The sequence below is a fragment of the Mesocricetus auratus genome, unplaced genomic scaffold (genome assembly GCF_017639785.1).
Source record: "Mesocricetus auratus isolate SY011 unplaced genomic scaffold, BCM_Maur_2.0 Super-Scaffold_100018, whole genome shotgun sequence".
NCBI lineage: Eukaryota > Metazoa > Chordata > Mammalia > Rodentia > Cricetidae > Mesocricetus > Mesocricetus auratus.
The window spans coordinates 10,359,996-10,383,476 of record NW_024429199.1 but is presented as its reverse complement, the minus strand read 5'-3'; the positions used below and the strand labels follow the sequence as shown (position 1 = coordinate 10,383,476).

The window sequence follows — 23,481 nt, the reverse complement described above, 5'->3', positions numbered from 1 at the left end:
TGGCTTACACATATTATCATATTTACACATATTATCATATTTACACATATTATCATATTTACACATATTATCATATTTACACATATTATCATATTTGATCCTCACACTAGAGGGTAGCAGATGGTAGGCACAGCCTGGGCACCTGAGTGACTGCACAGGAGCAGTGAAGCCCAGTGTTAAACCCAGCAACACTCACCCCAAGTCATCCCAGAAAAAGAAGTCTCAGAACCGGTTGTGCTGTGGGCTACTGGGCACAGAGAAGCCAAGTTTAAGTGTTCATTCTATATGGGGATTCATGTGAAATGCTTTTGGCCTGGAATATGAGTTTCTTCAATTCTCTAGGCATCTGACATGGTCTTAATGTACCTAAGACAGTCATTAAAATCCAGGTATTAATTTTTAAATCTCACATTCCAAATTTATGTTTGGCCATAATGAGCTTAAAATCCACTACTTCTCTCTCTCTCTCTGTCTCACTGTCTCTGTCTCTCTCTCTCTCTCTGTTTTTTTTTTACAATAAAGAAACATAATGGAGTGTATGTGAGGGAGGGTGTTTTTTACGATGATGTGAAGAATTGCCCTAATGCTTACCAGTTGTCATGGGAAGAGGCTGTGCGTCCTGACTTTTAAAGAACAGGCACATTACTGAAATTGCTCACTGCCACAGAGGATCAAGAGGGCTACACAGTTCAGGGTTTTGACCTATCTCTAATAAAAGATTCCACTCTTAATGAAAGGGTCCCATCACTGCAAACTATCTGGCATGAGCACTTAGACTGTCACGAATTTGAAATTGCTCGCCAATTTGAGTTTCTGGGGTTTGGAATCTCATCTTTTGCATTAGTCTGCCTGGTGATTTTTAGTGCTTCTGTCAACTTTGTAAATAAGGTGGCAAATCACATAAGAGAGACAGTACATAACGGGCACAGGATAAATATTTGTGGGATAAAGTTATTTTCAATTTAATGCATGACAATATGTCATTGAAGTGAATCATGCTCAGCGTTATTAAATTTCGCATGCCAAATCTCTCATAATAACAGTGAAACAGAAAGGGAAGGTGACATGTGGGCTGTAACATTAGTGACAAAAGGGAGGGTCAGGGTGTCACAGAACTCTGTCCCTGACCTTGAGGGATCTAGCCTGGGATTATTGAGACACTTTTCTGATTGCTTTATAACTCCTGGAGATCATCGGATAAGTTATCTCATACAAGGCTTAGACAAAAATATTCTAAATGTTTCCTAATGAAAACAGATGAAATTTTGCAACATGGACACTCATCATTTTCCACAGAACAGCTGAGGTCACTTTCATGGATAAATCATTTTAAAAGCTATCTTCCACCTGTTTACTGGTGAACATTTGGATGGTAAAAACATTTGATACAAGAGTAAAGTTTTATAGAGACTTGTCATTCTAGCATATACTCTGCAAGCTGGGTCACTTTTAGCTTCATGATCTTCTATGTGGAGAGCCTTATGAGCAGATGACCTAAGTGGAGGGCTTGATGAGGACTAGAAGAGAGTTTATGGTGCTATTTTTTCTCTGTCAATTTCTAGAGTATGTTACCAAAACTGTGAAATCAGTACTTTCTTATGAAATTCCTCTAAATGTTAATTATTGTAGCAGTTCTGTGGCAATGTTAAAAGCCATGAAATGGTTACAGCAAATGTGTGGAGGTCATTCCATAGTTTAAAGGTCGGGAAGAAAGAAATATTCCACACATTCAATGTTGGTGACTATTTTGCTGAAGAATTTTCTGTGCACGATAGCATGTCATTTTATTTTAACAACATTCAAATGCTGTTTGTGTTTCTGGTTTACTCATGAAAATCTATTGCAAGAAAGAAAAGAGTCAAAGAATTCAGTTGAAACTGACTGATGTAACACATCTATACTTTTGGGGGTGTTGGTTTCTGGTTTTTGTTCTTTTGGTTTTTCAAGACAGGGTTTCTCTGTGTATCTCTGACTGTCCTGGAGATATCTCTGTAGGACAGGCCAGCCTTAAACTCACAGAGATCCACCTGTCTCTGCCTCTGGAGTGTTGGGATTAAAGGTACATACCATCACCACCCAGGTTATATTTTCATGTGCAAGAGACCAAGTTTGGCTTTTCAAGCATGAGATAAGGTAGCAAAACTCATAACAAATTGCTCAGAGCTTCATCCAGTTATACAATTTTAAAATCAATAGTAAGAAACAATAGAATGTGATGGGTAAGTCCTGTGTATATGTCAATAAAGCACTGTTGGCCAATAGGGAAGCAAGATAGGTGGAACTAGGAGTCGAATAGAACTCTGGGAAGAAGAAACACAGGGAGTCATCATGTAGCTGCCATAGGGGTAAGAAGTCCAGACCCTATTCTCCAGTAAGAGAAATACTTAGATTAACAATTATGGAGTAAATACTTAAGTCAGAGCTAGCCAGTAAGAAAGGCCAACAGCTTCATAATTAATATAGCCTCCTGTGTGTTCATTTGGGACTGATGCGGCTCTGGGACCAGGCTGGCGGGAAGGCTTCTCTCTACAAGAATGAGACACAGATTACTAAACCTGAGATACATTTATTCAGAGAGACCTATGGTCTTGGTCATTGCTAAACATTAATGTCTTCCAACTTACTCTTCTGAAAAACTACACATGGCAAGTCTCATCACCTTGATATCTAGAGACAATATATATTCAGCCCAAAGAATTTAAGGAGTAAGTGCAAACTGTACTTTATCTCTGAGCTCCTCTGACTCTTTGCCACATCTCATGGCTCAACTGTTCAATTCATATTTCACACAGTGGGTATTAAAGGATGTTTGTAAATATCCTCTCTCCACATGGATTACTAATTTCATTATTAAAATCACATATTATCAGGACACTGGAATCCCTTTGAAAAGTCAGTTGAGAAATTCTACCACCAGAGTTATAAGGCATCTGAGGAATGTGTGCCTTTATTATTCAGACATAGTTTCTGAGCAGGACATCATCATGTCCCCGGTGGCCTGACTTGAAGCCAGGGTATTCTGGTTGTCACCTGTGGCTGCTAATAGTCAGAAAAATGTGCTCTCCAATGATGTATCCAAATTCCTGAAATCCTTGATTATGTTACTTAGAATGGCAAAAGGGACTCAGCTGGTGGCATTAAATTAAGGGAGATTGCCAAAGGTCTCTAATAGGAAAGCAGGACTTATGGTCAGATTTGAAGATACTGTATCTTGACTTGTAATATGGAGGAAGGGGCCAGACCACAAAGGTCATACATGCAGTCCTTAGAAGCTGGATAAGAAACAAGGTTCTCTCCCAGAGCCTCCCAGAAGCCACCCAAATGTGATTATAGTGAAGAGCATGGTGACTTTCAGAACTAGATAACGTTAAGCTCCTGGTCAGCCACTGGGTTTGTGGTAAGTTATTAAAGCAGCAAGTTTAAATTTTAAGTATACTCTTTACACAACACATATATGGCTCTGACCTTGAAAAGCCAAGACTATCAAATTGAAAAGTTTCTATATCAATCTCTCTCTGGATTTGGTTTCAACGGCCTCTAAAGCTGAGTAAGGCTCTTTTCCCAGCATTTCCATGGGCTGCTGCAGATTTACTGTTTTGGATTCAATATTGCTGTCAGGAAATAAAGAACAAAAGCCCAGAGCCACTTTCCAAAGTCGTAAACTTCGAGATTGCATGCACCCCCATTCCAACCAGATAGTCTCATTTAGAATCAAGACACTTGCTTTCCAGGATGAAAGGCTGTACTGCCCAGTCAGCACCAAGGCAGAGATGCTGCTGGGGGCTAATGGGAGGGAGAAAGAATGGATTTTCCCCACTGAGGATATAAAGTAAGAAAAAGGGAATAATGAATGTTGGGCAGAAGAGCCTCATTTAGTCATTTAATTCTATGTGGGTAAGCAACATCTGTGAGCAAGTTGCCTTTCCTCTCAGCTTACAGACATTTATAACCATCCCAGAAGGTGGTGTCAACACATCATGATGAAGTGAGAGGATAAACTCTAACTGCTGGCTACAGTAAAACCTATAGAGAGCCCAGAGATCACAGGTCTAGTCCCCAGCACCAGAGCATGAGGCCCTCTATATTCCTGCTGTCCTATGCTAGTCCTGTCTCCTGCCGTGATGAGAACTGATTCCTATGACAGTCAAGTCCACATCTGGAATGATTACTTTCTGACAGTATTCTGATTTTGCAGTAATTTCTTTTGGCACCACTTGTCCTAGCACTGTTTTCTCATAAGTCTGAACCAGGGGTTTAACTGCAGGTGACTAGTAGCATGCACTGATAGGTTTGAAGCATTAGATGCACCGAGTGCCTGGATCAGTGATACTGGAGACTGTACACCAGGATTCTGAAAACTCCTCACATGAAGCCATAGTTTAGAATTATCAGCTTTTATCTACAGGATTCTGAAAGCTCTTCCTAAGAAGTAATAGTTGAGAATTACTGGCTTGCACCTACTCTTCATAGTTACAAAATCCTCACCTGAACTGAATGTTGTCTTTCTTAGTTGTGGCTGTCAACTATTCCTTTAGAGTAGAAAGAACAAAGCAATTTGGAGATATTATGAGTAGCCTCAGGTAAGGAATCCATAGAAACACAGAAAGCATTCAGAGAAGACTTGGAGGCTCAAAGCAGTAGTGGGATGACTTGATTTCTTCCACAATTAAATAAGCCTCTTTAACTTTAGACAAGTTTGATGTCATCTAAAGCACTTTTGTTCTTCAAATGACATTGGAAAAAAAGCAAAGAGACAACCACCAATAGGGAGAAGTATTTGCAAGCCGTCTATCTGATGAGGGTCTGGTATATAGAATATACTAGGAACTATTGTAATTCAATAATAAAGACATAATGCAAGATGTAGAAGAAGGTCTGGGAATTTGGCTCCATTGGTACAGTGCTTGCTTACCTTGCATGCATGAAGGCCTGGGCTCAATACCCATCACCAGCTACGGTGGCACACAATTGCAACTCCAGCATGTGGGAGGTAGACACAGGAGGATCAGAGGTTTGAGGTTATGTTCAACTACGGAGTAACTTTGAGGTCAGTCTGGGCTACGTGGCAACATATCTCTAGATAGAAAGATAGACAGACAGATAGATGAAATAAAAAATAAACAAAAGACTTAGACAGATATTTTTCTAAAATAGATGTATAAAAATATAGTCAGCTTTTCTTCCAATATCTACTTAAACAGGCATATTAATACTTTATTACCATGCCTATTGTTTAATTTTATAAGATTTACTAACATTTTTGCTTCAATTTTAAATTGCTCATATTCAGAAAGCACTGGACTCATGGAGCAGTTGGCTGTTTAGGTAAATCCTCCTAGATACATCCCCAGATTCTGATTCTGAGGCTTTGAGGGATGGTGATGGGTCTGCAATTTTTTTTCTGAGAACACTGTGTTGAGGAATGCTGGTGGCTGTAATGGGTCTGAACTGTTTAAAACTGACCTTGGTCCTCACTTATAGCAATGGCTTTAGTCATCCTTCCCAAAGTGATGAACAAAAGATTCTTCTGGCTTAAGAGCCAATGAAGCTGTTAACTGATAATTACAGTATCAATTACAAGGGTAACTGATAAGAACTGAGTTCATGCTAAGGAGTGGACCAGACCAGAATACTTAACCATAGGGGAGAAAGATGGTCACTCTCCTGTAGTATTGACACCATGGGCAAGTGGTCTCCAAAGCGCTAGAAAATAATTGGGTTTTTGAGGGAACCTGGCTCTTTAGGCACTGTGGTTAAGGGAAAACCTGAGAGGAGCATGATTGTATCCATATCAGGACTTGGGTGAGCTTAGGACACAGAATTTCAGGGCATAGACAAAATGAGTTACAACAACACAGTCCAGCCTTGAGAAGCTTCTTTTAGCTGTCAGTTTGACACTATACTCAACAAAAGGCCCTATGTAAAGTAGAGACTCACAGGGAAGTAAGGAGATATTAGTCAAAGAAAGCAAGTTTCTAGCTTCAAAATGAGAAGATTCTGGACACTAGGGCCCAGTGATGACTGTAAGTAATGGGAATGTTTGCTTGAAATATGAAAAGACAGTCTTAATGAGAGAGAGAGAGAGAGAGAGAGAGACAGACAGACAGACAGACAGACAGACAGACAGAGACAGAGACAGAGACAGAGACAGACAGACTGATAGACATCAGAGCTGACATGGATGTTTGAATAAACTCGATTGTGGTAAGCCTTTTACAAAATATGCGAATTGAAACATCTTGTTCTATGCTGTCTGAGTTAGGGTTTCTATTGCTGTGAAGAGACACGATGACCATGGCAACTCTTAGGAAGGAAAACATTTAATACGGGGTGGCTTACAGTCTTAGAGGTTTAGTTCATTATCAGTGGTGAGTCATGGCAGCATGCAGGCAGACATGGTGCTGGAGAAGTTGCTGAGAGTTCTACATCTTGATCCACAGGCAACAGAAAGTGAACTGTCATCCTGGGTGAAGCTTGAGCATAGAAGACCATACCTACACTGATACACTTCTTCCAATAAGGCCACACCTACTTCAACAAAGCCACACCTAATAGTGCCACTCCCTTTGGAAGACATGTTATTTCAAACCTTCACATATGCTTTAAATAAATACAATCTGAATTTGTCAATTGCGTTTGGGAAAAACCATAGCATCTTTTCTAGTTGACTGCATTGTCTTCTAGACATGTTTCCAGTTGTCCTATCAACTGGCCTAGCCTGTGTTCTCCTCTCTGTGTTTTGATAGGACTCCAGCCTCTTCCTACAACAATTCTGACTATTCACTTCAGCTTTGCCTCTTATCATTTCTAATACCGACACTTCTCAGCTTATCATTTTTCCAAGAACCCCACCTCACAACCCAAGCCCAACTTCATGTGGTTGAATGAGCTCTATCTGCTAACATGCCTCAGCATCCATTGCACTGATGATGTTGACTGACGCCCTTGACCAGAAGGGTGTAGGGTCTTTGCTACCTTTTCTTTTTTTGCACATCCTACTTTGGATATATGCGCTTGGACATTCCACACTTGGCCATACTGTGTCATATTCCCCATCAATCCTTGTCTTACAGGATTATTGAAGGAATGCAAAGTGGGTCTCTTCTCACATGCCAATTCTAATTGATTATTAATAGATCAGCAAGTGGAGTGTTAAGAGGAATAGCAGTGGATCTTAGCATGTAATACTCAGTTAGTCATGCCTGCCTCTGTGACGATGTGTGTAGGGTCTTTCCTGGGCATTGAATGAGAATTACCCCCCAGTAGGCATGTGTATTTGAGGACCTGATCTCCAGTTGGTACTGTATGGAGCTATTAGGAGGTGGCACCTTGCTGGAGGAAGTATGTCCCTGGAGTGCCTGTGAGAGTTTGCTAGACTGGCCTCACTTCCTGTTTCTCTCTGTCTTCTGTATGGCATGGGATATTACCATTGCATTTCCTGAATGGCAGACCAGCCTCATGCTTCTGGTGCCAGTCCTGCCCTCACATGAATGGACCGGAGTCCCTCTGAAGTGTGAGCTAAAACTAAACCTTTTTTTCCAAAAGTTGCTTTTGTCGGGGTGTTCTATGACAACATAAAAGTGAGAAGTACCATCTTGAGTTTGAAGAGATGGCCATCTTTGGAGGAGTCATTTCTTTTTTCTTTTGGTGGGGGGGGGTGGCTAATACACTGACTACAAATTCTTGTAACAAGTCATTTCTGTCTTCTCCCATTTCCTGGTATTTTAGTTATTATACTTCCTTGAGGGAACACAATGGCCTTTTCCATTCATATTTGCTTTAGAATATCTGCAACTCAGAGTTGGGGGGCACTGTGGATTATGTCACTTCCCCAAAGAGAAAATATACTACCGAAGTCTTCATAAAAATCTATTTTGTGGATGCAGCTTGGGAATTGAGTGAAAAATTGAATATAAACTTTCTAATCTCAGGTTGGAAAGCATAGCTTCTGGGTTGAGCTGTCCCTCATTATTAAAGAGATAAATTCCCCATGACTGTTGCTTACCTTTTGTTGTCTATAGTCTCTAGTTACTGGTCTCTCAGGACAAAATGCTACCTTTATTCTGAGTTGAAATATGGATATCCAAATTGTGGGATCTCCACCCAGAGCTGAATTCCCACTCACCACATAAGAATCAGGACCATACATACCAAATCCCATACCATGTCCTACGGCACTTGATATTCCTGTAACTGTCAGTGTCACAAAGCTCTGACGTAACTTACCTTGTAGTGGAAGAGAAAGAGTCCACAGAACAGACTGTACAGATCTGCTGTGAGCAGAGACAGGTTGACAGAGGTGGCACTTGTTTTCTTTATGACAACTGGCATGAAGCTGTAGAGACCAAACATGCAGGCACTAAAGCCAACATAAAGCAGTCCTGGGAAACAAAGAGAAGTGTCAGGGAATCTGCAGGGCATCTTCAGCGTCTGGATTTGGACGACAAGGGGACAGGGCACATCATCCATGACTCATTATAGGTAGTTTTTTTCCTTTCACTGCATTTTGTGGTGTTTGATATTGGCCAGTACACAGAGAAAACATAAAATGGAGACTTAAAAACTGTGCTTGGAAAATGCACATTCTCCTTACCATGTAGCTGACAGCCTACTGCTTCCAGAAAAGCTTTTTTTTTTGTCGAGACAGTGTTTCTCTGTATTGTTTTAGAGGCTATCCTTGAACTTGCTCAGTAGACCAGGCTGGCCATGAACGCACAGAGATCCGCCTGCCTCTGCCTCCCGAGAGCTGGGATTAAAGGCGCCACCAACACCCAGCTCAGAAAAGTTTCTTAGTGGCAATATGGACAGGTTCCCAAAGTCTACCCCAATTTGCTGCAACTGTTGTCAGTTTTAAGATTCCCCACCCCCATGGTGTGTGTGTGTGTGTGTGTGTGTGTGTGTGTGTGTGTGTGTGTCTGTCTGTCTGTCTGAATGAGGAGGTCAGAAGAAAGCATCATATTCTCTAGAGCTGGAGTTAAAGGCCATTGTGTGACTCCACAATATGGGTGGAAAGAACCAAACTCAGGTCCTTTGCAAGAACAGTCAAGTTCCCTTAGCTGCTGAGCCATCTCTCATGGCCTGTCCATGTATTTCCAAACAGTTTTAACCACTTAGGTTTTATTTGCAAAACAGGAATGAAATATACTATTACTGCTCTCAGTGGTAAACTACACAACACTGAAATCAGAGACCTTAACTTGGACCACCAAACTGAAGACTTAAACTACATCTTTGGACAGACAATGGAATTTCTTTGAACATAGGAAATCCATTAAATTTTTTTAACTAATGAATTCTGTTCATCTCTATACCAAAGAAATTCAGAGTTATCCTTTTTCAGCTTTCCTAGGTTATTATGGACTCTAGACACACTATTGTTGATATTGATTCTGTGAGTACAGGGTTTGGATTGTATATAGCAGGATTCTACAGATGATGTAGTGTCCATCATTTCCCAGACATTGAGGTGATACACATGCACAAAAATAATGCTCACTTCTCTGCTTGTTCTCTGAAAGAACAAGACACAATACACTTCTATGATTCTCTGGGTATCATAAGCAACCTCCCCCATGGAATCTTGGATTAAAGGTGTCTGGTGTAGAATTTGAGCACTTTGCTTCCTTTGAATCCTGTGAGTTCAGGGGGACTTGGTCACTATCGGATGTTCAGGTCATCTGAATAAGTGATGGCTCCATTGCTTTTCTCTTAGGAGATATACTAAAGGGCACAGAGCTTATTCTATATTTCTGATTCTAAGTTTAAGAAAAGTTATATCAGATACATATAAAAATCATTGTGAACATTAAGCAAATAGTACAACAGCCCCCTCTAGTGTGGTGGACATGCCCTCCGCACCAAGTAAGATGATATCCCTGTTTCTGGGTTCAGTAAGCTAGGAGACCTCATTGTTCATATATAGTCTGCCTAAATACTAGTATGTGGTGTGTGACTCTCCATCAGAAATTTAATTCCATAGAGTCAATTTCACTTGAGCTTCATGTTACCTATAATTGACTTTCCTTTTAACCAACTTACAAAATACATATAACAAATACTAGATAACCTATGACTAATACATAAAAAGACCTGAGAATTAATTCAGAATTCCTTGAGAAATTTGCCATTAACAGACAAGGAACAAGTGCTATTCTTAAATTATTCTACTAAAGATAATCAAATTTGGGTAGAATATAGTCCAGACACACCAGAGCCTGCCTGTCTTTCCTCCCTCCTTCCCTCCCTCTCTCCCTCTCTTCCTCCCTCCCTCCCTCCCTCCCTTCCTCTCTGTTTCTCCCCTTCTCCCTTATCTCCCCCCTTTCCTCCCTCCTTCCCTTCTTCCCTCCCTCCTTCCCTTCCTTCCTAAACTTCTATCTTATTTTCTGGTAAAGATTACATGGACAGTGACTTGTGGGCTCTGATGCTTTGTATTCACTCTCTTTTTAATATTTTATTTCACTCACTTTACATACCAACCATAGTTCCCCCTTCCTCCCCTCCTCCCCCCTTCCCCACCTATCCCTCACCCACCCTATTCACTCTTCAGAAAGGGTAAGGCCTCCCATGGACAGTCAACAAAGCCTGGCATATTCAGTTGAGGCAGAAGCAAACCACTCCTCCCTCCATCAAGGCTGAGCAAGGCAACTCACTATGGGGAAAAGGTTCCCCAAAGTCAGCTCATATACTAGGGATAGATCATTGGCCCATTGTCAGGGGTCCTGCAAACATACCAAGCTACAAAACTGTTGGACACATGCAGAGGGCCTGGTTTGGTCCCATGCAGGCCCCCTGGTTGTCAGTCTATAGTCTGTGAGCTCCCACAAGTCAACTGTCTTGATCTTCACCCCCTACCCCTTGCTCATATAATTCCTCCTCACTTTCTTCAACTGGACTTCCATAGCTCAGCCTTATATTTGGCTGTGGATCTGTGCATCTGTTTCCATGAGTTACTGGACTAAGGTTCTATGATGATGATTATGGTGGCCACCAATCTGATTATAGGGGAGGGCTAGTTAGGGCATCCTCTCCACTACTGCTAGGAGTCTTTCAGGGGTCATCCTTGTGGATTCCTGAGAATTTCCCCAACGTCAAGTTTCTCCCTAGCCCCTATAATGGCTCTCTCAATTGAGATATCTCTTTCCTTGCTCTCCTACCCCATTGGTCCCTCAACTCTACCTTTTTCAACCAATTTTTCATTGCGAGCCTAGTGTGCCATGGGTCCTCTGCTTGACTAGAAATCCAGTGAAATGGGGGACAGACAAGAAGCTTAAAGCTGTTCATGGTGAAATAATGAACAGGTTTCTTGGAGACAATGGCCAGGGCTTACTTTAAGAAGGATCCTCAGCTAAGTCTGCTCTGCAGAGGTGGCATTTACTTTGAATTTAAGGACTAGCAGGAGATGAGAGGAGGCAGAGATGTCTTCACCTGAAAAGATTCTCAATGAGGGGAAAGTTATAGTTTATTCTAGGGCCTTCCAGAGGCCAAAATGACTGAATCATAAGAGTGAGGTAGAGGAATTAAGGAGGCCATATATCATGCAGAGGCCCGAATGTCTTAGAAAGAAATTTCTAATTGCTCTAGGAATCCCCTGAGCAGTTTGCACCAGTGATCTAACACAATCTAATGTACATTTTAAAAAGATAACTTTGGCTACTCTTTGGAGGAGGAATGAAATGAGGACAATATGAAAAGAGAGTTGTGGGGAGAGTGATGTCTGTGATCAGGCAGGAAAGTGTAGTCATTCACTTGGGGAGCAAAAGGGAATTGGCTGGGTCTGAGCCAACCTGTTGACGTCTTGAGGTTAAGTTGTGGTGGGAAAGGAGGGCATGAAGGAAGCTGATATCCCTCTACTGTAGCAAATGGGTGAATCGTGGTGCCATTTGCTGAGATGGAGAGAGCAATGAGAGGTTATGTTTTCAGGAGGAGTGAAACAACACTTGAATGTGTCGGTTTAGATAATGGTTCACCATTCAAGTGGATTAGTCTAGTAGAGTTCTGGATGTATCATGATTAGGCTGAGAGAAGAGACAGGACTTCAAAAACTACGTTTGCTGACCTAAGTAGAGTAGGAACACAGTTATATAACAGACCATCACTCTAGTATTCGGGTCAACTCAAGATGATTCCAGTTTAAATATTCTACATATATTCCATAACATTGATGAAGTTAGGTGGGGATGACATACACCATCATAGCTGATTGCTTCTACTAAGCCAGCAAGGGCTTTTGTGTGGATACTCTATTTTGTGAATGAAGCAGTCAGTCAAACAGACACATGATTAGACAGGAGGGGGATGAAGTATGGGTAGTTAATGGACATTAGCAGTTCACCTCAAGACCCAATTTGATGTGCAAGGAGAATTTCCAATCAATAGACATGATCAAGCAAATTAACTATTTTTGTCTAGTAAATATATAATGATTGCATTAAGTTCATTTATAAACAGAGTGTGTATATAACCATTTCTTTTTGAAATGTATTTTCTACTAAGTTTAGAGTTTGATTTCTCTTGTCATCATGCACTAAAGAGACTTAAGATAGAAGAACTGAAAATAACACTAGTGACTAATCATGATAGGGTCTTTACTATCTGTTATGGGTAGTATATGCACTAGCTAATCTCAAAAGCAATGCAATAGAATTGCTGTTGCTACTGTAGATAGGAGATGGATTTATGGATTATGTTGATCAAGAAATACTGCTCATACCAGATAGAACAGAGGAAATTTAACAGAACATCTGCTACAAATATATTTGAATGGTTGATAGGGGAAACAGGAGTGAAGAGGCAACTAGAGACTAGCAATAACTACAAATTATACCCATGATGTAGAGAAATAAAGGCATAATTTGTATTACCTATGGACAGAAACAAGAGGAGTGCAACAGAGGGAGATCACAAGGGACTCAGCTATTTCTGGAGACCTGAACACTAACAGTATGGAATAAAAACAAACACCTGCTTTCTTTCTTCTCTCCTTCTCATCTCCCACTACTTCCTTTCATTGACCAAACCTTCCCAGTCTGGGAAGGATCATCTGTATGCATAGAACAGTGGGAGGGGAAGACATTGATCTGTAAGAAACAGGCCAAGGACCTCAGGACACAAATTGGACACCCTGTTTGACAAATGACTATTTCATCTTGTGTATGTGTATACATATGTGTATATAGTGTGTATCTGTTTGTGCTATAGGAATTTTATCTCCTCTTTTCCTTTGACATCCTACTGGTGTTGTCTTCCCTTTGTATACACTAGACTAAGACATTTTTATTAATAATCACAAGATAAAATGACTTCACAGAGCATATGCATCAAGTCAAACATATTAAGAGCACTGGGCTGTCTGGATCTGCTAAGACAATGCAAATTTGTTCTATCACAGGAAACTCAAAGCCTGGTCAAGTAACCTCAGAAACACCAGTGTAAGTTTCATCCTTGTACATTCTGTTGTGTGCCTCTGTGTACAGTTCTCTCTCTCTCTCTCTCTCTCTCTCTCTCTCTCTCTCTCTCTCTCTCTCTCTGTGTGTGTATGTGTGTGTGTAGATCAAATATCAATATCAAGTGTCTTCTCAATCATTCTTCTGTTGATTTTTTGAGACAGGAAGTCTTCAGGAGCTCAGTGCACCCAGTTTAACTAGACTAGCTGGGCAATAAGGCCCCAGGATCTACTTATATCTGCCTCCCCAGTGTTGACACTACAGATGCACTCCACCATGTCTGTTTTTTTACCTGAGTTCTGTGGATCTGACTTCAGGTCCTCATATTTTTCAGGCATCACTCTACCTACTGAGTCTTCTCCCAGCACTCCTGAAGGCATCCTAAAGGATCTTTCAGAAATTCCCTGTTCTGTGACCTCATGATCCCATTGCCAGGTGGGGTAACAAAACAGTCATCAGCTATCACATCAAAGTGGAAAGGCACACCCATGTAAGCAAACCTATTTCTCTTGACCCCCAGAACATTCTTTCTTTCACATTTGACTTTCACATCAGCCTACATTTTTTCCTACACCCATTAGCACAAAATGGCACATGTGATAAAGGGAATATTTAAGTTGTTTACTAGATTTCTGGCTGTGAGCTAACATTCCTGCTCTGGGGGAGGACAGTTTGGCTGTATTAAGTCCTATGTTTTACTTGAGTTTACTGATTAGATAATCACAAGCAATCTTTCTGCTCAGTGGAGTAAAACAAAGGAATGAAAACAATGATAACCATTATCGTCTTGTTTTTAATCGCTCTATCTTCAAATTAGTCCACACATTGTACAAAAACAATAATCCATTAAAAATAGTCTTCATATCCAGAAAATATGAAGTACTTCTTTTCCTACTTACATCACAGGGGAAAAAACACTCTCTGCATTGATAAAATAGGAGCTGCCCCCAGAGATTCTGTGAGGTATATTAGAATTGTAGACAGAGAGGTAGGGAAAATTCATTAATAGACCATGGTGAATGAAGATAGTCTCTGGTTCAGTGTCATCCCTGCCCCTATCTCCCCCCATGTGTTACTGGGAACTGATCTTAGCTCCTTGAACATACCAGGCAAGGGCTCTACCTATAAACTGTATTCCAGCCTCCCTAGATTCTGTTCTCTTCACCAGAGTGACATATGCTCTTCTCCAGGACACACCCATGAAGGGTAGGGCTCTTGATTCACTCTAGGCTGACCTTCTGAAGTATTGGGGGAGGGGTAACAGGATGTTGACCTCCTCCAGTGTCTCCCTGATCCTTTGACCCATGAACTTTTGTTGCTGCTCTGCCATTTCTCAGTCACTCAGAAGACAGGGCAGCATTATCTCAATGCTATGGTCCCTACTGCTTCCCTTTTGTCTCTGTTAGAACAGAGACCCATTTTGTTTCTTCTGTCATCCATGCACCTGCTCATTTAATGATCAGTGGTTTACCGAATGTCACTTGAGTATAACTGAGCTATACAACCAGACCCTGTAGTCAATCAGAGTAAGTTTACAGGGACAAAGGTGGCTGTGCTTCGGAAAGCGAGCAAGTGCTTCGGAAAGGGGGAAAATGAATATTTGATCCTATATCTAGGCCATTTTGGCTTCATTTCCTACCAGGAATTAATTTGATGGCCCTGTGATATGTTCTTTTTACACAGTCTTCATCATCTTGAGCTGCAGGGGACTGACATCTTAATGGCAATATGAGAGTTCAGGATAAAACTACCTTGTGACAGCACATTTAACTAACACTGAATTATAACAAAGTCTCGGCGGACATGCACAGGACATCTCCATAATTAGAGGACAAATTCCTTTTGATTACTGCCATTACCATCAATATCGAATTAATTTATCCTCACAGACCACTGTGAAGTGCTATGTAGCATGTCACATTTAAGCAACCTGGCTTCAAGAGGCACAAAGGCACATGCTTCTGGATCCAGCAGCTGCTTTCTTTCCTAGCTGTCTACTTCTCCTCTTCCCTCACCCTCCTCTCTATCGATTTTCATTTAATTATAATATTTCCTATCCATACTTGTGAAACAAGCAAATGCAGGACTCTGAAACAAACCCGGGGGTAGGTTAACCCGTGTTTGAAGTCCCTGAGCTAACCTACCTGGTCATATAAACGTCTGTCACTCAGTCAGCCACCAGGGGGCATAATGCTGGTAGTAAACCAGTTTTGGATGCTTATGGGAAGGGGGGCAGACACAGCGGGTCTGAAGTCTTTCCCAAATATACGGAAGCTGTCATGTATACCAAAGCTATACATATTGGATGTGTGGCAGCAGCACCTGTATCCCCCAACCCTAATTTACACTTATTCTGCACACATATTTATAGTACTACCCCACCTGGCCTAAACCAGTGGTTCTCAACATTTCTAACGCCAATACTCTGTAATACAGTTCCTCATGCTGTGGCAACCCCAACCATAAAATGTTGCTACTTCTTAACTGTAATTTTGCTTCTATTAAGAATCATAATGTAAATATCTGATATACGACTGCAAAGGAGTCACAACCTACAGGTTAAGAACCTCTGGCCTAAACTCAAGTCCTGTTCACTGCTGTTATCTGTTCATTCGAGATAGACTTTATGAATGAATTAAGGGGCATTTACTTCCAGGGCTTGACAAGTGATTGCCAATTAGAGTATCACCATGGATCTGAGAGCCTTACCCTAAAATTTTTTTAGAAGAAAGTGAGTTTAGAAACAGGTAGAATCTAAGATACTCTATGGAGTAGTTGAATGCCTGTCTAGTATTTCCATGGCCAGTTAGAGATCAATTAACAATTTCTTAAGTGTAAGTGCTCCCTTCTGAAAAGGCTATGAGGAGTGGGCATGTCCATTACATTGTTTCTTTCCATGTCTTTTGTTAAGTTCAGTTTCCCCCTTTCCCAAAGTGCTGCTTTTTAATGATCACATCAATTCTGTATTTCTCGACTGAAGAAAATTGCTCTCATTTCTATACCGCTACCGCCTGGGGCCTTTCTTTTCCAGTTGGTCTTTAACCTAATAACACACTTTTGTGTCTCCCATAAAACACCCTGACAGTGTTAACTGCAGAGGCTCAAGCAGGAAGCTAGATGATTCAGGAAATCCAGTCTCTTACTGGGTGAAGGGCTTCCCAACGTGGTGAGGTGATTTCATCTTCTTGTGTCCCCTGTCATTCTAAGTCCCTTCCTTGTCTGCCCCATCCAAGGCTTCTCATACAGCTTTTCAAGCACATTCTTCAGGTTCACTAATTAAAAACATCATCTTGAATAAGCAGATGCCTACCTATTTGCCAATCCCAGGGCACCTTTAGCAACTCCTTGTGTTCCATGATGGCTCTGTAGAGACAAAGGAAATGAGCGGGAGGGTTACACGCATTGCTTCCTTCTCCTGTCATTGACATCATTCACATAAATACTAACGAAACCAATTGAACTTCAGAACTAAGTTGGTCTCTGCATGTGGCCTCATCCTGCAAGGTCTTGCCAGGTGTGGCCAGCAGCAGTGAGGGTCTGGTGGAGTTTAAATCGTACTACCCTCCATCAAACAGGTTTCCAGGGTTTGAGTTGCTTTTTGTTGGTGCGCTTTGGGGGAAGCAGACGGCAAAGCTGAGAAACCTCTATGCTCACAGACTTGATTTCCTCACTGAACATTCAATACAGGAGTGATTCTCAGAGTTACATGTGTCTGATAGTCATCCGGGGAGTTAAGCCACTGTCTTTGGAACCTCCTCTCTAGACCTTTGGATTCAAATGAACTTGGAAGTGGCTCAGGGAGGCACTTAGCTGACGGCTAGTTCTCGGTGATGGCAGTGTTGTTGGTCCAAGGATCAGGGGGTTAGGGTGGTGCCACTTCAATAACTCTACCAGCAAGGGTTTGGGTCCATTGCAATCTCAACTTATCTGATTCACCAAACAAAGCCCTTATTTTGGCAGCAATGCCCCTCCCCCATAGCGCCATTAACCACAACAGACTGTCACCAAGCAAACAAGCAGCAGATCTCTGGATATATGTTTTGATGCAACAGCACTACTAATAATGTATAAAATGGACCACCCATCTTTAAAATGTCAGCCAAGAGTAGTTTACCTAATAGTCTTTTTATCCCCCTCACAAAAATGGATTGGCAAATTTAGGAACTCTGAAATGACATCACACTTTCAAAACGAAACCCAAATAAATCACCAGTTTTCCCATTTCTGTGTGCCTTCTAGAGAGTTTGCAGTCTTTCAGGACACAGGATTCGAGGAACGTGCTGGGACCAACCTATATACACAATGTTTCAGGTGATGCCAAAAGGTTTTCCTCAAGTAATTTCTGATAACAAACCTATACAATTACAAAGAGTTTGTTTTGCGGAAAGAAATTTCATGGAATATCAATTGCTTATATGGATGAAACTAGATTGTTCCTCATATGGACTGAAATGTGTGTTCTTCACTGGTAGGAAATGATACTTCATTTACAACAAATTTTGAGGGACCAAATAGTGTATTAAGGAGGGGCTTTTGCTCCAGTTTTGGAATTATTGATAAACTGGTGCATTTTGCTTTTTGGCATTTGAATGTGCAGTGCATTTTAGTAACTCTCAATGTTCTGTCTCTATCTTTTTAAGGAAAAGAGAATGCTAAATTCTAATATGTGAATTTGAAATGTGGTTCATCTTTGCAAACACATAGACAACAAAGAATACCTATAAAAGGGCAATTCTATTTTTAAGTGTTTCCATTTTATTTTACGTATATTTTGCCTGCTAGTCTCTGTCTCTGCACCACACATATGCCTGGTGTCTAAGTAGACCAGGAGAGGGCATCAGATACACTGGGGCTGGAGTTACCAACAGTGTGAGCCTTCATATGGATGCTGATACAAGAATCTGGGTACTCTGGAAGAGCAGCCAGTGCTTTTAAAGGGCAGTTTTAAAGTAAGCATTTCCTAACAGTTGCCAGTAATAAACAAAACATAGCCCTTTTGAGGTGCATCAAATCATGACATTTGTGCTTTGCTTATACTGTTTTTGCGAATTATAACCCACTCACTGGGAGAAGGAATGTACTTCTGATTCTTCAAAATCAGCTTCAGAATCTATTAAATGCTTTATAATAATTTATAATACACTTACTTAGTTGGGAAGTAATTTACTAATGAGGATATATTTTGTATATTGAATAAGATCTTTGTGCAGGAGGTTGATGACTTCCTTTCTGCCTTGGTTTTTACACTCTGAGGGCAAAAACTGGAAAAATGAAACTCACTCCTTATAGTTTTCAAGGTTCTTGTTGTTTTTACTTACAATTGAATTCCACTGAAAAATGCACCAAAGAGACCAATCATTCCTAGGAACTCCACTCGGCTCAGAGTTCGGATGATGGATTCTTCCCAGACGTTAGAGATGCCGTACAGTGTGGCTCCTCCCAAGACCAGGAGGTCCCCTACCAGCTTATTTTCCCCTAGGAAACAAAGAAAACAGATGGAGCCTCAGGAAAATCTTTCTAACAAGAATCTGGCACCAGAAAGCTGAGCTTCTCTGTCTATTTTCTTCTGACACTTTTATAAGAAGCCCAGCAATTTCCAACTGGAATCAAGTAAAGGTTTTAAAAATATGTTTTCTAGATATGCTGGGATATAAAAAGCTACCTATCTTAGTGGAGCTGGAAATTTTCCTAAAGAATGAAGTTTTCTTCAGGTTAATTCTTTCCAAGCCCATATCTCTGTCTAGGGATGTGTCTGCAGCTATTATGTATATGTATCATTTTTGTTTAATGGCATTTCCAGTTGTTTGGTGAATCAGTCATAAACCCAATAAAGTCAATTTCCAGCCTCTTCAATGCATAGAGAGAAGTTATAGCAGCAGTCAATACTCTGTTTTTGATCATTGGCTAAATGTGTACATACTTAGACAAGGGAACTGACAGGATTTGTAAGATTTCAACTTCTCTGACACAACTCAAGATATAATTCACCATAATATTAATTTTTTTTCAAACAAAAACAGTGTTGGTTTCAAACTCAGTATGGATTGGTTCTCGTTCATGTCCAGTTTTAAATAAATTTCTTATCCTATAATTAAGCAAACTCTTCCCACTTCAGGTAGTGTGCATGGAAGCCCTGGAAAGAGAATGAAAATGAGCAGTGGCAGCAGCCTCACTGGTGGACTCTCCGGTGGCTCCTAGCTCCGTGCATCAGGTGCCAGGCAGCTGTCCTCTAGGTAGACATGCAGCTCTGGAGGAGAAGTGAAGGATGCGGAAGGCGTCCACTGCGACAGCACCCTTAAGGAAGAGACCCACCTTCGGAAACTTTGAATTCTGAGATTATCTGAACAACCATACAACTGTAGAAGAAGGAAGTCACCGTTCTTTGGAGAGCATGGGACATTGTCTAAGTAGAGGGTTCACATGAATCAAAGCAGGGTTGCAATGAACTTCTGCAGTTGTTCACCTCAGGTTATATCTCTGTGCTAAATGGCATCATCACCCTCTTCCAGGCAACTTCCCACTCCCAGTGGGAGGACAGTGGGAGAGACCCTGAAAGACAACAGCTTGCTGGAGTTAGTCTCAAGGGAATGAAATTGAGAATGTGATTCTGGGAAGGCTGTGAGACTTCCTTGAGTCCACGAGGAGCTACCATCACTACTCACCAGATGAGAAGAAAAGTTAATGAGGCCCTGATGAGAAAGCAGGCCTGGGGGAAGATACCCTGGGCACCTCTGTTAGAGAAATGAAGGTTGCCATAGGAGGGAAATCTTCAACAACTGACTAATCTCTATGTGTCAGCTACTGAAGTGTGAACATCTTTGAACTTGACACAGTCTATACCTCAAATTCTCAAGCATATCTTTTAGTCATTCTTCATTCAGGAAACAGTTCAGACTCTCATAATGACATGAAGTCATTGTTATGAATATCAATTATTGTTGTACTAGTTAAATATACAAGGACTTCTTAATAGAACTCTTGGTTAATACAGTTAATTTTATATGAATGGATTCCTGAAAACAAAGTCATAATGAAATATTTTAATAAGACTTAGAGGAACATCAGTTTATCGTTTGAAAGTCCTGAAAAGTGGCCCCTGGTTTTGGTGACTAGTCTTATACAACTGTTTATCTTTTAAGATTTCTTCTTATCCATTCACACGCATGGGTGTCACATCTCCAGCAGTTGGAGTTACAGGCAGTTGTAAGATGCCAGATATGAGTGCTAAAAATCAGTCAGGTACTCTGGAAGGGCAGAGTCCCACCCACCCGTTTTTTACAGTTATGGACTAGCCTGCAGATGGACCTACTAAAGGAAATGCAGTAATCAGTGCTTTAAATCTTCATTTATTCTGAGATAATTTTGATAATAATGTGATTGCATACAACTTCCAATTCAGAAAAATTTTCAAAGTTATCACTGACAAAATATTGCATAGAATTTATTGTGACTTGCCAGTAATCCTATTCATCAGTTTTTAAGTTACTTTAAAGTAGATGTATATGCATATAGCAGGGGTTACCATTTGGACTTAAATATTGCTGAAAGCCTACTTGTGAAGACTTGGCTCGCAGCATATGGTGTTATTGACAAGGAGTGGAACTGATGGGAGGTAGAGCTGAAGACAGAAGTCGTCTTTGGGAGCCTGGCCCTAAAGAGGATATTGACACCCAGTCCATTCCTCTTAGTCTCTTTCTGTTTCTTGTATGTCATGAAGGGAACAGTTCCCCTCTGCTATATCCTTCCACCCTGATGTACTGTACTACACCATTCTAAATTCTCAGAATGTTGAAATTAATTATCTGACTGGAAATGTCTTGACCTCTCATATGACAGTATTTTGAATGTTGATAGTTTTCCATTCAGGTAGAGCTGGGTAAGTCACACCTGTCATGAACTACAGGGTCTTCCTTTATCTTATTTTCTTTATCTTAATTGTTAGTATTGTAAGAATAAAACAGTATGTAGAATGTTGAACATATCATGTCTCACTGCTTGTTCACAAATGATGTTTTTAAAGGGCTAATCTTCATTCTATTTGAATAACTTTCTGTCTGTATGGATAGGACATTTTTCACTCTGGATTGCTCATGTTTTCTAGTCAACACTTTCATAATTGCTTTTCAATAATTAGTTTTCCATATTATATATTATTTAATCACCAGAAATATCTTTTTAAGGTATATATTTGTTATGTGTGGTACTAAGAGAAGATTAACTAAAAATCATGAGTTGTCACTAGTTCAAGAATGAGCTTTATTATTTAGGAGTATTGGAAGACTGCTAGTTCCTTTGATGAAAATGTACCCATCGCTTGAAATGCATTGGAGTTTTAAATATAGAACTAGCTGTCTTGTTTTCATAGGACTCAATGCTAACTTTAAAATCTCACATCTGAGCAAACCTCCATCCTGAGCAATCCAGGATGGTCTTTACTCTAATTAACTAGTTTAAAGACTTTCATATTTCCCAAACAAGATGCAATTATAGAAAAATAAGAATTGAGTCGAATAGAAAAAAAACTGTGAAGATTTTCCATCTGAGCCACCAATCTACCTTGATTTCTGAGGATGAAACCTGATAATTTTTCAGCGTTATTAGGATAAAATGAGGTAATGTACAAGAAAGTATCTGGCAGCATGGCATAGTCAGTAAAAATGTCACTTTTATTTGATTCTGTTGAGATGCCTGGCTTGTTAAAAGTATTGAAATAAGTACAAAGTTGTAGCTAATAATAAATTATTGACCTAAAAGATGCAATAAATATGGTAGAAAAAGGCTATTTTTAGAAGAAGCAATATTTTATAATAGGGCATTATTTAAATTTTTTGTCTTCATCTTATAGCTTTCATCCTTTGGATTTATACCCACAAGTTAGAAAAGTAGAGGTCATGATGATGCATCTCTGGGGCTTTACTGAACCATGTTTATATTCTTCTCCATTTCTAACATTTCCACCATCTACTAGATATCTCCCACCACTCACATCAGCAAAGGCATAGCTGGTTTTTCAGAGAGGTCTGTGACGCAGATGGGAAGCTAAATGACAAAAAGAGAATTTACATATTTAGGTCCAATGTTTCTATTGACTAACTTGGAAAAGAAATCTACTTTAGAAGAGCTTAATGATGTAGAAAGTTCTTATGGTGGGTGACCAGCTGTGCCTGTGACAGGCACTCCATGGGTGTCAAAGTGAGGTCTCTTATGCCAGGAGATTGGGTGCCTCGCTTTGACCCTGTCTGCAGTAAACAAACATGATGGGCAAGTTTCATCAGCACCGTTCATTCTGTGCCTGGACCAATTTTTCTTTTTGTATGCAATTCCTGATATTATGTGAGAGGGTTCCTCCACCCAGGCTTAAATCAAGGAAGAATTCCTGGTGTGCTGAAGAAGAACCATGCCAACAAAGAAAATGAAAACAATTAACTCTAATGACGCCCAAGTAATTGTGAGTGGGCTAAAATCAACGTGGGCTAAAAACTGTCAAAATCTTAAGTTCAGAGCAAACAGGATTTAAACAATATAATAAAAAATGAAGTCAGACATCCTCTTTTCCTTTGAAATCTTTTGATATGATTGTAAGAATTTAGATGAGTCTAATGATTCATTAAAGTTCTTGTGAGTCTCCAAAATATTACAGAAAAGCCTGGCAATCTTGGCTGATTAATGCAATTGAACCACTGTATTGTAAAGGTAGAAACGAGTTGGACAATTTTAGCAATAATGCATATAAATTTTAAAATTCTGTTGATTCCCAAAGCAATGTGTTTTTAAAAATAGCTTACATAATAGCTAAGATTTCTGCCAAATTTGGTATTTTATAGAGATAAAGTATATGTAGTCAATGAGCCCCTGAATTTCATATTCGGGCTGGCCTTAAGGCATTGATCCATTTGCGTGGGCACCACTTCACTAGCACAGGGTGTGTTCTACAGAGATAAGATTTAATTCTGTCAACACCAGAGCTTTGCATGTCACAAAAGGCAACGCTCTGAGACCCAAGCAGGTCCACAGGGACAGTGCTGTACCACTTCAGTAT

General features: G+C 40.4%; 1 protein-coding gene across 1 annotated transcript in view; it reads right to left on the bottom strand.

The window, feature by feature from the left end:
* The window catches only part of Slc35f1 (solute carrier family 35 member F1), a 391,542-nt gene that overhangs the window by 19,822 nt on the left and 348,239 nt on the right, over positions 1 to 23,481 (bottom strand). The window contains exons 5-7 of the mRNA XM_005073294.4: positions 18,761 to 18,917; positions 16,753 to 16,805; positions 8,227 to 8,381 (exon numbers count right to left, since the gene is read on the bottom strand). Of these exons, the coding sequence (XP_005073351.1) occupies positions 8,227 to 8,381; positions 16,753 to 16,805; positions 18,761 to 18,917 (365 nt within the window). The remainder of the gene's footprint in view (positions 1 to 8,226; positions 8,382 to 16,752; positions 16,806 to 18,760; positions 18,918 to 23,481) is intronic.